The sequence below is a fragment of the Coccidioides posadasii genome, chromosome 4, assembly GCF_018416015.2.
Source record: "Coccidioides posadasii str. Silveira chromosome 4, complete sequence".
NCBI lineage: Eukaryota > Fungi > Ascomycota > Eurotiomycetes > Onygenales > Onygenaceae > Coccidioides > Coccidioides posadasii.
The window spans coordinates 2,135,001-2,154,790 of record NC_089410.1 but is presented as its reverse complement, the minus strand read 5'-3'; the positions used below and the strand labels follow the sequence as shown (position 1 = coordinate 2,154,790).

Genomic DNA, 19,790 nt, shown 5'->3' with positions numbered 1-19,790 from the left:
TACCTTCAGTGGAATCCGACATTCAGCCGAACAATCAAACTGAGGAGTCAGGGTTGAATGTAAGACCTTGGATCCTCTGTCAGCCTGCATCATTCTAATCACTGTGTACAGGATGCAGCAAGTCTTTCAGATGCCTCTGATGCTCCGCCCGACGCTCTATCCGACACTCATTCTGAACCAGAAGACATCAGGGTACAGGAGATTATACAAGAAGCAGTGGCAGCTCTACCCATGGGATCAGTTGATAACAATGAATCACAACAGTATGAAGAGCCCGAATCCGAACCCTGGTTACAGACTATGTTACATCCAGTGCACCCGGTTGGCAATGGAGATTCCGATTTTCATTCACAACTAGAGGATTCATTGGGCGACCAGCCAGCTGAGACCTACATCCCGACTACAATGAATGACCCGTCGGAGGTCCTAGTCCATGCGCGTGCGGAGCCTGATGAAATGCTGGACCACTTCACGCTCGCTTTAGGATTATGGTGCGAAAAATCGGGAATATCTCGCCGACACTACGAGGCACTGCGGGAAGTCTTACAGATTCCCGAAGACATCGGTGCACTGAGATCTCTACCATTGGGGCTGAGCACGTTGAAGAAGAAATGCAGAGCTCAATTCCCTATGCTTCCCATCCGACGGGCATCCATACCGGCTGTTTCATTGAAAATGCCAACTCTTTCACCTGCCGAGAAGCGACTAATACAGACATCTCTCACATCTAATTTATTCTTTCAGGATCCTGTGGCTCTTTTGTCATTACTGGCAAGGTCTCCTGTATTTCGCAAGAAGATACATATTGGTATGGCCGACCTAGTTGACAACCCGACCGAATTGTGGCAATCATGGAGCTGGGGGAGCTCCATTAGGTGTTCGTCGGGTGACTTTGCATGGTACCCTGACGGGACACCAGTCTTTCCTTCCGATTTTGTTCGTTTCAGGTGCAACAATGCTGCATGTAGGTGCACTTGGAATGAACAAGAAATCCATATCGGAAGGATTCAATTTGTGGGTCGGGACCGGAGACTGGCCTGCACAAAACCTGGTGAAATTGTTCTTATTGTCCAGTACACTATTACTGCCAACAGCTTTGATAAAAGAATCCATTCCCTGAGACCTCCGCTTTGCCCGAACGAGCTGCTCTTACTGGAAGACCAGGAAACTCACATCATACATGAAGACAACATTCTAGCCCGACTGGATGTCCATCTTGACTACACCTTTGACGGATCGGGTAGCTACAAACCCTCAGAAACAAATGGGCTCTTTGTACGGCGAGTGATGAATACAATTCGCGACACATCATCTGTACAAGAGCTCCGACTTAGCACTCCACTCCGGGGTGAACTGGAAATCGCGGCATACGGGAGGGATATGCTGATCAAGATGCTCTGCCCAGGCGACCCTATCAAGAGGACTATATCCATTCCCTTCCAGCTGTTCATTGACGGATTCGGTCTATATCGGAACATGTACCGAAATATAACTGGCTTCTATATGATCCCTGCAGGACTTAATGATTCCGAAAGAAGACGACGAAACAATGTATATACAATCGCTCTCGGGCCTCATGCTACAAATTTTCCCGATGTTGTGGAGGCGTTGGCTCCCGGTTTACAAGCAGTTGAAAGAGGATTTGACATTGTGGTAACTGGTGAAGGAACTGTCAGGGTCATTGCTCCTTGTATTGCTTACCTTGGTGACATGCCGCAGCAAAATGACAATGCTGGGATCAAACGCCCTACTGCAACAGTCTCCTGTCGGAGCTGTACTGTCTCCGATGCGGAGAGGTTCAATATGAATTTCGACTTGGTGAAACGCGGCCGATACCATTACCAGTTACTCAATTTGCGGGCCGAAATTGAGGCGAAGCGGACTGTTCGGGAGCGAGAAGCACTGTGGAAGACCCATGGATTGGCCAAGGAAAGTCCCCCGGTTTTGAAGATCTGCCCGGCACTGAATCTGGTGACATTTTTCCCCTCTGACCCCTGTCATAGTGAATTTTCGGGCCTGTCCAAAATTGCGCATACATTATTGATATCACATATATTGACACCTGAGGGGCAGAAGGAATACTGCCAAACCCTACAGAGGTTTCCATTTCGGAGACGCTGGGCCCGACTGCAGTCCCCAATTACCCATCTGGAGTCCTACCAAATCCAGGAACACGCCCGAGCTTCAATTGTGATCCCAATTATACTCCGCTTTGCCCTAAAGCCTGACTGGATTCAGACTGTTGTTCAGCAGGCTCTCTATAACTCCTTTGGTGAACAGTCAATTGATCCCGACATTCCGTGTTTGTTGCTTGCTAAAACCTTTGGTGCTATTGCAAGAAGCAATTCACTATTGACTTCTCAGACATCTGTCGGGTACAATGAACTTAAAAGTGTGGTTGCCAACGCCCGAACTATGCTTCAGAAAGTGATAGATGCTACTATCATGGCTGCCGAGGCACCACGGTCGGCTAGCCGGGCAGTATGGATGCTGAGATCACGGCAGAATTCACCAGTGTTCAATCAGATTGTTACACCCCCGACAGAGGATATTTCAATCAACACCGTCAGTATTGCCCCGAAAGCAGGTAAGATGTTACATGCTTTGAAACACCGACCAAACATGCATATCGGGGTGCACTATGCCGACCAGGCAAAGGAGTATGCTGTGCCAAATAACTGCAATGTACTGATCGGGGAGGATAAACACCGTGAATACAAAGCATTTGTGCAGCGAACCAACAAGCGTGATGTTGAAAAGGTTTTACTGATTCATGAGAGCTTCAAACGCACTATATCCTTGACTCTTGATGGGGCTCTTATGGAATCGGAACCCTATATCACCAGCCAGATGAAGCAACTTCATCGCGAATGTCCGATCCTCATGCAAGACCTCGTGCGATCGGAACACAATGAGCAACAAGATGATGATGAGAATGCCGACGAAGCCGATGACTCATATGCTACCACCCCCTTCCATACCTTAATCAATGCCTACTGCCGACTACCAGCTAGCCGCAAAGTCATGGAATTGCTTGGTTTACAAAGCGCGCGGCTTTCTGAACTACCAGTTACGCATCCCTTTTTGCAAAAGCTCCGACTTTCATACAGCAGTGATTGGGCATATCAACATATGCTTGGCAGAGGTTCGACCCCAATCCGATTGTTTCAAAAGCTAACCTTTACATTCAATGGAGATGCGCATCGCACTACATTGAAACTCGATGATCTGGTTGAGTATACTCGTGCATCGGGCACCAAGATCGGGCAAATAAGGTGCATATTCACCCACAACCAGGGCAGCAGCTGGAGGGTTTTTTTTGCCATGTTCTCTGCTCATGAAATTCGGCGCGAGAGGGTACTGGATTTGCCGATTTTGCAGGTGAATCGGGATGAGATTCATATAATCGGCCTACCTGCAATCCGCAAACCAAGCCTTTACACTATACCTGTCAGCAAAGATTCCGAAAGGCTCGAACTAGATTCTGCTCTGCCGACTACCTTTCTCAACTGCACTTGGAGCGTTTCCTTTTTATAGGTGGATCGGGCGGTTTGATGTATGTAGTATTGCGCATTAGTTGAAATCCAATTTCTCTCTCCAGTGTCTGCTGGGGTAACTATACTATAATGGTTTCTATACTATAATGGTTTCCCTCCATATTTATAAACCCGAAAAGGTATCCCGAACGTTCCTAGATATATTCGTTGATCAGGGGTTTCAACGTTTCCCGATTTCTACGTTGAGGATCGGAAGCTACGTTTCCGAATTCGGAACGTATATATTTTTAAACTTCCAAACAACCGTGGATTCGGATAAACGTATATTCCGACGTAAACGTATCGGGACTAGTGGATCTACGGTTTACAAATCCTCCCCATTTCTGCTATGGGTCAGGCAAGGAGTCATGTGACTGGGACCTGATGTCGAGATGCGCACGAGAAACATTCAAATGCAACTAGAATCGCTATGCCTCTATACGTAAAAAGCACCCATGCCTCCCCGGGGATGAAGATACACAAGTCTATGTTATTACGAGCCTGGCCTTCTCAGTCTGGGGTTCATCATCTTCATCATCCTCTTCCTCCTCGTCAGACTCCTCTTCATCATCCTCATCCGTGCTTTCTTCCTCTTCCTCTTCATCGGTTTCTTCCTCCGTGCTGCCTTCTTCTTCGTCATCTTCTTCCTCTTCCTCCTCGCTCTCAGCCAGCCAGTCATCCAGCGTCAAGTTTTTACTCCGACCGGCCACTGCGCCGCCATTCAGTTTACTTCCAGAAGCCGCAGCTCCATCATGCTCCTTCAATGCCCGGTCTAATCGCTCGCCAGCCGTGATGTAACCCTTCTCACCAGCCTCACCCCTGACTTCTTCCTCTCTGAGCCTTGGATCCGGTTCCTTGCCAGGTTCTACCCAGTCTGGTAAGGACTCATAACCCTTCAGACCATGGACACCCGCATCAGAACCTATGACAAGCGTGGCCGAGCCGAGAAGGAAGTCTTTTCTCGATTCAGAGGGCGAAGGGGTGTGAGGAACTGGTTTTGGTGCAAGAAGGAGCAGGCTGGCCAGCTCCGTGGATGCAGGATTTTCCAGAAGAGCCTTAAATAGTCGAGCTCGATCTCGAAGATCATAAGACGTATCGTAGCGAACCAGGAGAAGGATATATCGCCAGAGAGTTGTGATGGTGTCCTCCTGTGGGGCACTCTCTTCGGGGCTGTTGGCGGCTTCCGATTGTTCCTTAGGCTCTTCGCTTGACTGGGCAGGTTCTTGGGACTTTGCCTTATTTAAAAGATGATGGAGGTATACCTTAGCCCCTAGTAGGAGAATTTGTTGCTTCGCCGTTTCAGATTCGTCTGCAAACCCCTTGGCTAGGACCCTCAAAACGTCAGGTGCTATATTATTTTTAGAGTCCATCCCTGCAAATTCTCCGACTAACCATATGATCGTCGCTCGAGCCTCTGGACTCGTCGTCGTATCAAGCCGTTTTGCGAGCACCACAACGGTGCTCTTATGCGAAGCGGGATCCTGTTGAATAAGGTGTCTTATAACTGTCAGGGCTTCCGAGACTAGGTTCTCATCAACACTCGAGAGTTGTCTAAAGAGGATATTGAGGCATTTCCCGGATGTACTGGCGTCATTCTGAGCACATCGGCCAATGGCGCGAACACTTTCTCGGACCAGATCAGCGTCAAACCCATTTGAGAAGTGCTCCAATTCACTGAGAATAAGTCCCTTCATATGCATTCCGCAATGAGGGAATAAGATAGTCAAAAGCTCCAGCTTCAAAATCCATATTTGTGGCGGGTCTGTTGACTGAACCAGGAAATGGCTGATGTATTTCGTGAACGCCTTAGGAATAAGCAGTGCGATGGCGACAATGTTGTATAACGCGATCTGCCGGATATCCTGGGGGCTGCGGAGTAAGGCAACCATCGGCCCCACGGCGGATTCCAGCTGTTCGACGGTCCCTAAATACCGGAAACACCGCACAACGTCAAGGATAACTGCTGAGTTTCGGCTCTGGAGTAGTGGTTTGCAAGCTTTTAAAAACATATCGAGATCGGGGTCCACCACTTCTATTTCTTCTTCCCCTTCCTCGACCTCGCCACTGGCATCATGTTCATCATCATAGAATCCTTTCAGGGTAGACTTCTTGACCTTTTGCGTCCTTCGTGGAAAACACTTCCGTGCGTACACTGTCATGAGCCTTAGGGTTGCAAGCTGACCCCACTCGTCCATATCGACCAACTTCCTCACGATACTGCGGTAGTGCTTGTGAATCAAATCGATCCTCTCCGGGCAAACGTCCGTGAACGCAGCCACAGCCGGCCCAACCACAAAATACTGATGGTCGCCTAGTAGTGTTGAAAGATATTCTGTGAGCTGAGGCGACGTACTCGGATCCAAGCGGTAGCATTTTGGAATGGCCAACGCAGCAGCTTTGCGTACATGCGGACTCATGTCACCGCACCCGCGTTTGATCGCCAGGGAGACAATTTGACTTATCACTGGAACTCTAATTCCCGACATTGTCCGTAGGGCCAACGCACGTACTTGGGGGTTCTGGTCGGTGAGGGATTTCTGGATCGTATTGATTGATAGAAGTGCGAGATCCGGCTCTTCCTCCGCATACTTTAACAGATATATGTAAACAAGCTTCTTGACCTCAACATTCGGGTTTGCCACGTTCTTGACGACGGAGGAGAAGAAAGCTAGGCATGATTCCGACCTGTACATCATCTGAAATGTGGTCAATATCAGCTGTCTGCGTGCTTCAGGTCTGCGGGCGAGTGGCGAGTTGTTACCGAAATGACTTTTCGCAGGCCATCGAGGATCTCTCGATCAACCCTGCTATCCAGGAGCTTCTTAATTTGTGAGGAGGAGGCATTTCGAGGGGAATAGCTTGATCTCTGGGCTCTGACGCTGCTGGCGGAGTGGGCGGCTTCAAGGGTGAGTTCGCGGGCTGTATAACAACATGAGTAAACGCTGAATTTCCAGTCGGGGTACACATATATACCTGTTTCCAGCATGGACGAGATCCGCGATACTGTCTCCATCGTGGCTAGCGCTGGGCTTCACTCCCCGGAGTCTTTGGGCAAGAATTCAGGTGGCCGTTTGTAGAGTTAAACTTCGCACGGAGAACGTCTGACCCGCGCCCGTGTAGTCAGCATGACAACATCGGCCTCTTCCCCACAAATGCAACGTCGACTTCCACAACTTTTTCAATCACCAGCGGGTACGGAGGCAAATCGGGGCTATAAATCTTCGAGAATACGCTGCGGATAACATAACAAATAAAATGGTATTAAAAATGCCTCTTGGATAATCTTCGGCTCCGTTGTATCTCGAAACTCAATGAACTCCCTTCCTACTCCGACAATCAAATCCTTCGACCTGGTAGCAGACTTCTTAGAGCACATTCTACATGGCAGTGCCTCGAGCACCACACTGATCGTTTGCTGGACAAGAGAAAAATTTATACAGAAGCTTATTTCTTCAATTCAGCTTCAATCTAGGCAAACTGAAGGCGAAGAGCACCCTACATCCGAGGAGGCTCCGATACTTTCCTCCACCCTTCTGTCGAACACAATTGACATTCTTGACAAGTCTCGGAGAGTGACTTTATCCTTTTGCCCCAGCCTGGAACATCTTCGCGCCTACCTAGGAACATCGAATAAATGGCCCGGCCCACGATTAAATCCAGAAAATGGCCCCGCTGCAGAACAACCGCTCCTCGCCATACTCAGCCCTATTGCTCTGCATTTCCACACTTCTCAGTTTTCTGCCCAGGGTATTTCGAGAACCCTCGCTCTCGCTGTAGAAGCTGCCTCGAGGAAGAGCACCCGCTTGGTTTTATGTGAATGTCAGGACTTGAACGCTGGTGAAGAGGAACATGCGTTTTCAAACAATCCATGGGACATGGCTGTTCCTCTATTGAATTCATCAACCACATCAAGGCAACCGGTTGAAATATCAGCTGCACAGACTGTCCAAATCAGGAGGATTGCGAAAAAATGGTTCCATTTTGACCAAACAGAGAGAGAAGCAGCAGGACCTTGAGGATATAACTGCGGACCAAAAAAATTACCAACGCCGCCCACGGCGTTGTGCGTACACACATGCATCCATCCATAGACCCGGACTCCCATAATACCATACAGCAATAGGGTATCTTCAAAAATAAAAAGGTCAACTGAACTCCCAACGTGTACCATCCCAAATCCCATTCTTAAAGACACTTTTCCATCTCTGTAATATAAAGTTTAATGTGTGACTCCATCTTCAGATATTCATCATGCGCCCGATGAATCTCATTCTCAATATTCTCTTTGAGGTCGACCATCTGGATATGAGTTAATAAAATCAGACATTCAAACCTGCGACAAGGTGCTTAGGTAGATACCTTCTTCTCTGTTTGCTCAATCCTGATCCTCCTCCGCTCCATGTCGCGCTGCTTTTCAGCTCGCTCTTCACGAAGCTGCTTCTGTATGTTGTGCAACTCTTCCATTCTCGCTTGGGCTTGTTCGGCCTTTTCTCGGGCGCTTTTCCTGAGAGCTTCTGTCCGTTCATGCCATCGCCCTAGTTGTCTTTGCAGCATCCTTTCAGTCTGAGCCACTTCTCTCACCGTATTTCCTCTCTCAGCCAAGGCATCCTTATTTCGAATTGCCCGAGCATCTTCTTCCTCCTCTTTCTGCAGTTCTGCTGAAATATCCTCCAAAACCTTGATGCAGCTCTGTACGTCGTTGCTTATAACGCTAAAAGTGTCCATCGACATTTGCAATGCTCGCATTCGCCTCTCCATATTATCAATCTGGATTTTATCCCTTGTTAGATTTTCTGATAATTCTGTTAGTGCCGCTTGGAGGATCGCAGGGCTCTGTGACACATATGGCCGCAATTTCTCGCTTTCTTGTCGGGTTTTCAGCAGTTTTTCAGTTTTCTCCTCTAGCAAGGTTTGCGTTCGTGTCTTTTCTCCTTTCACCCTCTCGAACGTTTCCGCAACACGCTCTTGATTCCGCCTCAACTCCAACAGTCTCGCCTTCAGTTCATCGTTCCTCCTGACTTTCTCCTTAACCACCCCTTCCATTTCCCTCTGCTGTGTATGCATTTCTTCGAGACGCTGCTCCAGCTCCTGGTTTTCCGCGTATAACGACTCAATGCGAGATTTTGTGTTTTCGGATTTGTTAAAGTGCTCATCGATCACGGCCGTCTGCGATTCCCGAAATCGAACGAAATTGATCAGGTAGGAGAATATTTTAGCCATTCGGTCATATGTGGGCTTCGTGAGATCTGTAAACGTAAAATCTTGAACTCCGCACTACATTTCAGTGAAAGTGTGAGCTGTGAAGCGGAAAAACTTAAGCCAGTTAATTCGTCGTATCCGCGTACCTGTATCATCAGCTTACGCAGCGAGACGAAAAATCCCATGAGATTGCGCGAATCGGGTGGGATAATTCCAGCATGGTCACCGCAGATATCCTCTGCTGCCGCCAGCATGGCAGGCTCGACCGTTTCCCGGGTTGTGTTCATGAATAGCTCCGCAAACCACTCGAAGATGATCTGAATTTGTTGGGGATTGGGTTTCAGCAAATCCGCTACCGTAAAAGGAATCCCGATGTCATTGATACATCCCGCAATGACTTTGTCTGGCTGGAAGCTATATGTTAGAGTCGCCCAAACTTCAAGCTGGATTGGGAGCTGGGCGAGCTTACAAGGCGAAGGAACGCATCGGTGTCGTCTTCCTTGGCTTTCCGGTTTCGATTATGCTGCTGTTGACCGCCATGATGAAACTGCTGGCTCATTCGAGAGTTGTATGCCATTATCGCGAGGAGTAATGCTGCCTCGAAGCAGGGTGTCACGGATGGCGCTGGTGATGATGCCCCTCTGTTTGGTTTGTTTACATTGAGACCGGATGGAAGATGTGCGACTAGGCCAAATGCACACTAGCTCGTTGGAGGAGACATCTGGGCACCGGACAAACAGTGCAAACATGCAGCTGTGACTCTTCCGTCCAGCATTATTGTTATCTGCGAGCGAACGGTCGCATCCAGGTCTTCAAGCCCGTATAAACCTGATAACCTTTCTCATTTTCTCTCTGGCGGATCATTCAATTCCAACTTCGACCCTGGAGCTATATTGACTACACACTCTCTCCCTCCCAAAGTCGTCCTCTGTTCTAACAAGATTCCACAAACCCCGCCAACCTTTTTCTGAGCTTTCGAATCTGCATTCTCCTATCGCAAACGAGCATTTTGGCATAATTATACAATACCATGGGGAACGAAACGGAACCCCAAAATGGAGAATCAAAGCCATTCGAGTGCGCCACCCTATAGCCCCAAGCTCTTTCTGTATCTCCTGCTAACCGACTCTTCATTTAGCATCATTTCCACATATAATGAGCTTCTAAGCTCCGATCCCGATCTCACAATGCCAATTGCCGCCATTGAGGCCTTAGTCCTACTACTAACTCACTCTCCTTCATCGACTATTTCCGAAACCCTCGACCTCCTAAAGACACACACGGAGCGCCTGAAGCGGGCAATCCCGAACCCCATCGGCCTTTCCGCCGGCACCGACCTTTTCCAACGATACATAATCAGCACCCTGCAGAGGCCGGGGAAGCTAGGGCCTGCGGGAGACTTCAACGCTATAAGAGCGCATCTGCTATCAAACGGTCGGCTGTTTATCAAACGGGCCAAGGAGAGCAGAGATAAGATCGCAGCTTTTGGCAGTGGATTTGTACGGGATGGGAGTACGGTGTTGACGAACGGTGGCTCTCGCGTGGTAGGCGCTCTGCTGAAAAAGGTTGCTGCGGAGGGTCATGAGTTTAGTTCTTCTCCCGTGCGGTTTCGCGTGATATATGTGCTCCATGATGGGCATGATAACGGCAATTCTCAGACCGATCGAGATACGGAAGGGATGGATATTGTTCTCTCACTTAGATCGAAAGGTGTTCCTGTTGCGACAATTCCAGAGTCCGCGGTCGCTTACTCCATGGGGATGGTGGACATGGTGATTGTGGGTGCTGAAGGGGTCGTCGAGAACGGAGGTATAATATCCCGACTGGGCACGTACCAGATGGGACTGTTGGCCAAATCGGTGGGCAAGCCATTCTACGTCGTCACCGAAAGCCATAAATTCGTCAGGTTATACCCGCTGGGCCAGTACGACTTGCCGATCAGTCAGCACATTATGGATTTCAAGACCAGTGATGATTCGATCAAAAAAGAGGTGCCGAAGGAGGAGACGCCGAAATCTGGCGCCCTGCCCAAGCGCGAGGCGGTGGATTTCACACCACCACATTTAATAACTGCTTTGATAACAGAAGGGGGAGTGCTTACGCCGAGTGCGGTCAGTGAGGAGCTGATCAAAATCTGGTTTTAATGAGATTGAAATGAAAGGGAAAAAAAAAATGAATGATGATTCTCTTTAAACAAAATCTGTTATAGAAGCTTCAAAATCTATGGCTCATGGAGTAAATGCTGTGCCTAATGAATGGGGAAATTCGCTTTGACCGTGCTTGCTGGTCTCCCCCGCAGTTGCAGAAGCAATGAGAGGATGAAAAATTCAAGGATGAAGTTAAGAAAACCAGCTGGACTGATGTGGAAAAGTGTTGGCATTCACCCAGTCCTAATGGGCATTGCACGATGCCGGATACTGAGCTATGTGTTCGAAACTGTCGGGGGATTTGAGGTGATGGGCTTTATGTGATAAATCTTATCATCTCTGCATTTACAAAAGTGGTGGCCAATATGTGTACATATCACCCAAAGAATACCAATCATAGCTTGCACCAATTTCTTCGGTAAAAAATGCCCTTAGCCATACTATGTGTATGTATTTGTATGTACAACTGCAATTTCGCCCCCGCCGAAAAAAAAGAGGATCGCCAATCAATGCTCTTGTCTCTCTCTGCCCCCTGAATGAGACGACCTCCATACACATCACAAAAGGGATACCAAACGATCTATACATGGGCAGTTTTTAAGAATGTATCAAAGACGATAGCGAATCATTGGAATTCTCCAAAATCCTCATCGTCATCGAATCCTGAAGGACTGTGTTTCTGCTCGGTGACTTGCGTGGTGGGTTCCAAAGTTGATAGCGGTCTCCTGCGTCGATCCGTCCGGCTGTCTCTCGCTGCAGGGGGTGGAGGAATAAAGAACAAGCTTTGGTCAAGGCCATTACCGGAAGATGCAGCACCAGCAGCAGGAGGAGGAGGAGGCGGGGGTATAGGAAAGGGGGCCTTCCGATCTTCTTGAGTAGGAGTATCTGAAAGTCGGGAGCTAGCAAATGGCCGTTCAGGCCGTTGCCGATCGCCCATGTCGATAGTGATAGTCTGTCCCGGTTTCAAACTGTAATCCTTGGGTTTGGCGTCGACAGGCCTTGGAGACGTTTGAGGCTTTGGCGGCTGCTGCCGTATCCCAGGCGACATACACACCCTACCTCTCGGCGGAGCAACCCCCGGCCTCCTCCCAACCGCAGCATGGGAGAGCATCGGGCCCTTCTGAGACTCGACATTCTTATCCCCATCGACGGGCTTAAAACCCAGAACCTTCCTCGCCTCCTGCAGCGAAACGCCAAAATCAAACGCTTCGCTCCGATCTTCAAACCCAATCCCCAACATCGCCTTCCTGCCTTCTCCAACGACCCGTAAGGCGAAAAATCGCGACGAATCAATGACGTGCTCGACGACGCCGGCGTCGGTGTACGGTGCAGCGGCGAATAGATCCCCGGTGCTCACATCCTCCAGCAATATGTCCGTTTTCACTTTTTCCTGCGGCTCTTCTGCACTGGTGGCCGGTCGTCCGGACCTGATGAGTGGACTGGCGGGGACGGGGATAGCGGTTTCGAGAATGCGCAGACGCGCGGTGAATATCTCCTTTGTTTTGCCGTCGTTGCGGGGGTCGGGAGTGGTCCAGTCGGCGGCGGTGTAGCCCTTCATGGACATTAAAGGCGGAATTGCGTAGACGTGGACCGGATGGCACACGTAGAGGACGCGCTGGATGGCGTCGGCGGGAAGGGGTTCGCCCGTTGCGGGATCGACGATGCCGGACATTTTGGGCGGCAAGGAAGGGGGGGGAAATTTGGAGGATCAAGAGGGGGGGAAGTGGTTTGGCGGATTTAGATGGATTTAGGCATCGGGAAGGGGTCGGGAAGTTCCATAGGCAAGAAAGATACAGGAGATTGAAAAGGACATGTTTGCTGCGAGGATATTGCACCACGTCGGAGGGAGGGTTGTTGCGCCTCAAAGAGCTTCCGCGTGTTATTCGTTCGCGATCGGGCGGATCATTGGGGAGGTAGGGGTTTGATGCCAAGTCCTCCGTTTCAGCCGTCGTGACGAGAGTTGACACGAGTCTGCAGGGCGACAGACTTGCATGCCAGTTCACATTTTCAAAAGGAAACAAAAAGCTGGAAGTATATCGATCTTACCAGCATCGTCACCCCCCTTTCGTTGGAGCATTGCCCCGGTCGCAGAGTAGTTGGTCACCACTATTTGACTAAGAGATGAAAGGTAAACGCTCTCTGCAAGTCAAGAGGACCCGTGGCGCAATGGTAGCGCAGCAGACTCCAGATCTGAAGGTTGTGCGTTCAATTCGCACCGGGTTCATCGCAGACAGTTCCACGGAACATTTTCTTTTTTTTTTTGTTTGCCTTTTTTTATTATTTCTCCATCTCGCTGAATCGGTTAAAACGCAGCTTTTCCGTTTTCTTTTTTTTCTTTTATTTTATTTCTTTTCCTTTTTTTTTTTTAAAGCTGTGTATGCGAATTACACATTTTGGAAATTGTAACATAATACTCCCAGTCTCGATATCAACGAGGTGAGCAGCGGCAGTTATCATCCCATCGCCGCAGGACGGACGGCCTCTCTCCAGACTACTTTTTGGAAGCAAAAACACTCAGATGGATGAATTGCTGTAACTGCACTTGTTACTATGATGCCAACGCATGCATTCTCTTTGATCATAAGCACAGAATCAGTGAAAGACCACAGTTCCTTGCACTACGTACCGAAACACTGACCTACGACCAGCAGGAAACTTCAAATAAGATACATGCACATCATACCAGACTGGAGGACGCTGGTCTGGGTTGTCCATCCTGACGAACTAATACCACAGCTCAATATATAACTAAGCGATGACTGGAAACTCGGTGTTCTTTCCAGAGAAGAGTGCCCGCGTACTAAAATGCTCGGGATCGGGCATAAATGAGTCGAAAGAGGATGGGCTTATATTATGTAGACCGGCTAAATTTAGGTCAAATGTTCTCAGACGAGGTAGCTTTTCCAACATTGCTGCTTGCAATGTTGGATAGTTCAAGCCACAGCTCTCCTCATTCACTCTTTGTTCGAGAGAATTAGAATCTTCTTGAATGCATTTGATCATCCCTCCTACACGCCTAACACCTACGAATCATCAAACCGAGCAATTAAGCGCTGCGTATCGGGAAATTCATCAGTGCGGAGAACCTCCCTGATTTCACCATCCAACCTGTCATTATTGGGTGGTAGGTGGTCTCGAATTCGCAGAACAAACTGCGCAGCGTTCCATTTCGACCGTTGACCGGAACCCCTGGTACACCTCTGGGGAGACTCGGCGGGGAGACTCGGCGCTGGACGCCACAGCGGGCAACACTAGATCGAGAAACGAACCAGCGAAGTCGTAGAGTCTGAGATCGTCGTACGAAGTGGTACCTTGCCCGGGATGTTGTGCATACGGTTCCAGAGGTTGCCATGGTTGTGTGGTGTGATCGAAGTCGTTCCTGATGATGAGAGCATGTCCATCCCGTTTACTCTCCCTTTGCGGGGGGTAATCCGGAATGAAATGGTTCTGAATATCCAGCAAACCATGGTCTTTTACGATCTAACGTGAATACAGAGTAGAGCTGGCAGTAAGCATCGGATACGTAGCTTACAGATGAACATATCACTTCCCACAAGCTCTTCGTGGGCTGGACGACTCCTTCACTCTCCCTTGGATAGGATATGACCAAGCTTTCACCACTAACACAAACTCGGCGGCTCGAGGCCCGAAGCGCGCCGCGGACTGCTTGGAGTCGAACCCGCAGGTTAGACACTGCACGGGAACCCGGGAAGCGGATTGGCACAGATCGATGGATGTACTCCGTAATCACACATGTATATGGCATTCGGTTCTCTTACTCCGTATTCGTGTCACTTCTCATGACTCAGAAGACGGGGATCGTGTCTCCTCTTTGATCTCCTCACCTCTGCCGTGTTATCCAGATCCAACGTCGGCGCGCGCAGCAAAAGGCATGCGATCCCAATTACACAAGGCAATTTTCGAAGTGAATAAGGGGATTTCTACTCCGTACAGCACGGTATATATACATTTATTTCCCAGTAATTCGAGAGCAAGCTTGGTGCTAATTAACGCCCTTCCGGAGAATCATTTCGGAGGAATTTACGGAGTACAGCTAACTAAAATAGTTAGTTACAAAGTTCGAATAGGGCGTGCAGCGGCCATCGCATGATCCCTGTCACGGTAGCATGTAACAACCGGCAACTGAGTGCCGACTAAACTACATTTCTAATTCTGAATGATGCTTGATGCTTGCTGCAGTCCATCCTCTGAAGCACCTCAGTCAAATGATGTTAATTTTGTGACCGATAGCGGATGATTCAGGAACCGGACAGATCTAAGCGGCAACAAACTTGTTGGTTGCGGGAAAGTCAAAAGTCTCAAGCCTCCTTACACGCTTGAATCGTGATACATATTCCTCTGTACACGATCCATGTGGGGGAGTGCAGGCCGGTTTGTTTCGCTGGCGGGCAATCCCACAATGCTTCGTTCTTGTTCTGGAAGTGCTCGTGTTCTCCATCTCGGCCGGCTGTGGGGATTGTCGGGGTTTAAATAACTAGCTCCGTGCGATTCTTTTTTTTTTTTTTGAGGGTTTTAGTTAAGCTTGCTCAGAACCTTAACCACCAGAGAGGAGGCAAGTAGAAAATCATGGATATGCGAGGGAATTTTCGTACGTCATTCCTTCCTGGGTTCAATATTTCATATGCGACTCTTTGCTATGAGTGAGCTACGGGATGACAAGGAGGCTGCCGATCCCATCGGATTCGGTGGCCGTGGATTGTCTCGCTTCGCCACCTTGGAACAATTCCACCTCTTTCGCGCTCCAAAGATACACCAAACGGCGTGGATGGATAGACTTTTCATCCTTTCTGGCGGAAAATTTCTCGCCTTGCTCTGTTGTTGACCCACATCGTGCCACCCTCAGAAACCGGAGAAAAAAATGATCGGCCACACAATACGGAGCCATATTGGAGATTATTCTCCTCCTTCTTTCTTCCTCTCCTCCTGCTTCTGGAGGGCATTATTCAGCCTCGGGTCTGCTCGTGTGTTCTCCCCCTCAAGAGCACGCGCCCGTCTGGCCTCATATACGTCCGGCTCTCCTATAAAGCCCGGCCCCGCCCACTTTCGCCCCCCCCGGTTGAGCATCTTGCTTTTGCTCCCTTGTCTTGCACCGCCAGAATCGGTTGTGCATCTCGCAACAACCGGCCAATAATGGCGAAAGAGGACGGGTTTCCGCCGTCTCCTGAGATCTTCGAGAAGGAAACAAGCGAGCAGTTGACTAAGGGTGGTTCCGACGATGTGGAGCAGCATGGCGGCTCTAAGTTACCTGAGCTCAAGAGAAAGCTCAAAAGCCGACATTTGCAGATGATTGCTATCGGTACGGGCCCTGCTCTAGGTTTCGTTTTGTCTACTCTTTCGTGTCTTTCCCGCCCTCAAGGACGCCTCGTGAGGGATAGATAACTTATACTTATTGAACTTTCTTTCCTCGATCTCTAGGCGGAACAATCGGGACGGGCTTGTTCATTGGTAGCGGTGGTGCAATCGCCAAATCTGGTCCCGCCGGTGCGTTGATTGCATATGCGTTTGTCGGCTCTATCGTCTTCTCAGTCGTCGTCTCGCTCGGCGAGATGGCAACATACATTCCTATAGCCGGTGCATTCACCTCCTACGCCACTCGATTCGTCGATCCCAGTCTCGGTTTTGCCATGGGCTGGATATACTGGTTTTCATGGGCCATCACCTTCGCACTTGAACTCACAGCAACTGGTCTTATCATCCAGTACTGGAAATCCAGTATCTCGATCGCCATCTTCATCGCCATCTTCTGGGTCGTCATCACTGTTATCAACTTGTTACCCGTCAGCTTCTATGGGGAAATCGAGTTCTGGTTTTCCACCATCAAAGTTCTCACCGTGATTGGTTTCATGATCTTTGGCATCTGCATGAACGCAGGAGTGGGTCAGCAGGGGTATCTAGGATTCACCTACTGGAAGAACCCGGGTGCCTTCGCTCCATATCTCCTTGATGTCATCGGTGAGGACAAAGTAGCCCTCGCGAGGTTCATCGGCTTCTGGGCTGTGCTCATCCAGGCCGGATTCTCTTATCAGGGAACCGAGTTGGTTGGTGTCGCCGTGGGAGAGACTAAGAATCCCCGCAAATCTGTGCCAGCAGCGATCAAGAAGACTTTCTACCGAATCCTATTCCTCTTCGTCCTCACCGTCTTTTTCATCGGCATCCTCATCCCTTACACAAACGAAGATCTCCTATCCGACGCTTCTGATGCTTCGGCTTCGCCATTTGTCATCGCAGTCAAACTTGCCGGCGTCAAGACGCTTCCCGGTCTCATCAACGCCGTGCTACTCACCGTCGTCCTCTCAGCGGCCAACTCCAATGTCTACTCTGGCAGTAGAATTGCCGTCGGCCTGGCCCAGGTCGGCTCAGCTCCGCGCTTTCTCGGGAAGACAACGTCCAGAGGTGTTCCGATCTGGAGCGTCCTGTTCACCTCCGCACTGGGGCTCCTAGGGTTCCTCAACCTCTCCAACGACGGCTCCGTCGTCTTCGAATGGTTCATGAACATCAGCAGCATTGCCGGGTTCATCTCCTGGTCGTGCATCAACGGCTGTCACATCCGCTTCATGAGCGTCCTCCGCTCCCGAAACATCAGCCGCGACTCCCTCCCTTACAAAGCGCCCTTCCAGCCGTATCTCGCGTGGTACGGCCTCTTCTTTAACATCCTCATCATCATCACGCAGGGTTTCACAGCTTTCATTCCATGGAGCACGACCAACTTTTTCATCGCATATGTCAGCCTAATCCTCTTCGCCGTGCTATTCATCGGCCACAAGGTCATTTTCAGAACCAAGCCTGTCGAGCTGTTCGCAGTCGATATAGATACAGGTCGTTTGGAGCATGAGGTGGACGAATGGGAGAACAAGGCAGCTTTGACTTTCAAGCAGAGGGTTTGCCGTCGGTTATCAAGGATGTTTTGCTAACAGACTGCTCCCCACCCCCGAGTGCGTGTACGTCATTGTCTTGTTCCAATCTTCGCTGTTATATTACTTTCACAGATACCACATAAACGAAGGAAAAAAAAAAAAAGAAAAGAAAAGAAATTTTTTATGATTAGTCTGCTGCAAGAGTGAAGCAGCAGTATTTCCCACCTGCAGGGAACGCCTTCTTGCCTTGGCTGTGATTGAATATCTTACAAGTTCCGTCCTCACTTTCGACCAGGATGATTTTTCGAGACGCAGCGTACGTCCCACTTCCTGCTACTCATTGACGGACAGGCTCGAGCCAGTCCTGCTGGCGGTCTCAGGCTAGACCGTGCCGATGATCCGCAGCCACCCCCCTCATAGATATTTAACTCCATCCAGCTCAACAACTAATAATGGATCTTTGATTTTTGAAACCTTGTGCTAGAAACTCAGCGCTCGCAATACCTCTCATAGTCTTTTTCTGGAGCCAAAATATGCCCTGACAACGATCATGACTTTGTGCCCTGATAGCGGTTATGCCAAGATCTATGTGTTGTAGGATCTCCCATGGAATTCGCGGAAATGTAGTGACTTGTTCTGACTGAATTGGAGGGATTAACGGCCAAGCTTATCTTAAATTTTCTCTTCAATTTTATCTATTTGATCAGCACCAATGAGCTCCCATATCTGTTATAACGGCGGTGTCGGAGATGGTTTGGAGCAAAGGCTTTCTTTTTATTTTTTTCGGATCTAAAGAAAGTTGCTAAAGCCGACTTTCAAGACTGTGCCCGGGGGACCGACCAGTTGGCTAACAAGCCAAGTTGATTTAGCTAGCTACCGAAGTAAATGGCCAGACACACTCTGCAATCCATCTTCAATCCCTCTTTGTAACTAAGGGAGAATAATCAATTACGAAATACTGTACTCCGTACGGAGTACGTGCAAAAATAGAACGGCAGAGCCTCCCTGACTACTTCTTCAATGACATCCCTGAACCCAGCGGCCCCATTCTCACCTCAAAAACCTCCATAGCCTCCGCCAAACCGCGACGGGGCTTTAGTTACGATAAGCTGGGTATTGGAGTAGGCTTATCCTCCCCCCTCCCCCGGGGGGTCTCCCTGTTCGACTTGAGACAATTGCCGCGAACCCTTGACTTATCCACCTTTCTCTTTTTTCTTTTTGGGCTTTCCGGAGGATATTTCCAAAACTCCCCCTTGCTAGTTTTCCAGGCACAGGACAGGGAAAAAAAAGGGGGGAAGGGGAAGGGGAAGGGAAGGGCAAAGGGAAGGGCAGAGTAAGGGCTATCCGTAATACTCCGCCCAGCTCACTTTTCTTCCTGCTTCTCTTCGTACCTAACCCCGAGAGATAAAATTTCAGCCTCTTCGTTCACTATTCGTCAATCTGATAAAAGGCGCCCCGTTGCTCGTTTTCTTGGGCCTATGTGTTGCCGGGCGGATTCGTCGCGCAACCTCCGAGCCAAAAATTTATCTATCAACATGATAATGAACTATGTACTCCGTAAGTTAGTGTACTAATGTATGTATGGAGTAGTTTATGCAAACTATATCAAGAGCTCCGCCCGGGGGGGTGTGAACGGTGACACAAACTCTCTTTACCCTCCCTCCTTCAACCCGGTCCGCGAGATGAGGGAAAGCGAATCTTGGTACGGAAGAGGAGTCGAGACATAAGCCAAAAGAAGCCTTAACTATTCAAACCCCCCACCCTCTTTTCAAAAAAAAAAAGAAAAGAAAAACTCAATTGCCGACTTTTAAGAAATACGGCCGGGCCGGCTATATACATCACCAGGTACGTATTGCGTCGAGAATAAAAACGACAAGCTTCTCCAGGTTCCCCAGGTCCTTGGATGGAGGAGATATTTATGCTTGGTCCGTTTTTCTTCTCCTTTCTTAATTTCTATCAATGCTCCATCGTTAGTTGATGGTTCCCAAGGGAGCAGGATAATGCTATCGACTCGGAAAAAGCTCGTCAAGAAG

The 19,790-nt window shown here is 49.2% G+C and overlaps 6 protein-coding genes and 1 non-coding gene across 7 annotated transcripts; 4 read left to right on the top strand and 3 right to left on the bottom strand.

Annotated features, from left to right (window-relative positions):
* Nucleotides 1–3,889: 3,889 nt before the first annotated feature.
* Nucleotides 3,890–6,588, bottom strand: APL6_1 (AP-3 complex subunit beta). Its single transcript, XM_003067057.2, has 3 exons — nt 6,510–6,588; nt 6,298–6,455; nt 3,890–6,232 (listed from the first exon to the last, which is right to left on the bottom strand). Exons 1-3 carry the CDS (start codon nt 6,547–6,549, stop codon nt 4,022–4,024), a joined length of 2,409 nt encoding a protein of 802 aa, XP_003067103.2. The 5' UTR covers nt 6,550–6,588; the 3' UTR covers nt 3,890–4,021.
* Nucleotides 6,589–6,847: 259 nt separating this feature from the next.
* On the top strand, nt 6,848–7,552 carry D8B26_007537 (uncharacterized protein; the record flags this gene model as incomplete). Its single annotated transcript, XM_066125562.1, has 1 exon — nt 6,848–7,552. One exon carries the CDS (start codon nt 6,848–6,850, stop codon nt 7,550–7,552), a length of 705 nt encoding a protein of 234 aa, XP_065981646.1.
* A 169-nt stretch (nt 7,553–7,721) lies between these two features.
* Nucleotides 7,722–9,312, bottom strand: NUF2 (kinetochore-associated Ndc80 complex subunit nuf2; the record flags this gene model as incomplete). The annotated part of the gene is made up of 4 exons (XM_003067056.2): nt 7,722–7,835; nt 7,896–8,810; nt 8,882–9,142; nt 9,205–9,312. 4 exons carry the CDS (start codon nt 9,310–9,312, stop codon nt 7,722–7,724), a joined length of 1,398 nt encoding a protein of 465 aa, XP_003067102.2.
* A 453-nt stretch (nt 9,313–9,765) lies between these two features.
* On the top strand, nt 9,766–10,879 carry GCN3 (translation initiation factor eIF-2B subunit alpha; the record flags this gene model as incomplete). The annotated part of the gene is made up of 2 exons (XM_003067055.2): nt 9,766–9,812; nt 9,874–10,879. 2 exons carry the CDS (start codon nt 9,766–9,768, stop codon nt 10,877–10,879), a joined length of 1,053 nt encoding a protein of 350 aa, XP_003067101.2.
* A 628-nt stretch (nt 10,880–11,507) lies between these two features.
* Nucleotides 11,508–12,554, bottom strand: D8B26_007534 (uncharacterized protein; the record flags this gene model as incomplete). Its single annotated transcript, XM_003067054.2, has 1 exon — nt 11,508–12,554. The coding sequence occupies one exon, from the start codon at nt 12,552–12,554 to the stop codon at nt 11,508–11,510; it is 1,047 nt and encodes a 348-aa protein (XP_003067100.2).
* Nucleotides 12,555–13,034: 480 nt separating this feature from the next.
* D8B26_007533 lies at nt 13,035–13,106 on the top strand. Its single transcript has one exon. It is a non-coding gene; the product is annotated as a tRNA-Trp (tRNA).
* A 2,927-nt stretch (nt 13,107–16,033) lies between these two features.
* Nucleotides 16,034–18,115, top strand: D8B26_007532 (uncharacterized protein; the record flags this gene model as incomplete). Its single annotated transcript, XM_003067053.2, has 2 exons — nt 16,034–16,199; nt 16,319–18,115. 2 exons carry the CDS (start codon nt 16,034–16,036, stop codon nt 17,812–17,814), a joined length of 1,662 nt encoding a protein of 553 aa, XP_003067099.2. The 3' UTR covers nt 17,815–18,115.
* Between the last annotated feature and the right edge of the window lie 1,675 nt (nt 18,116–19,790).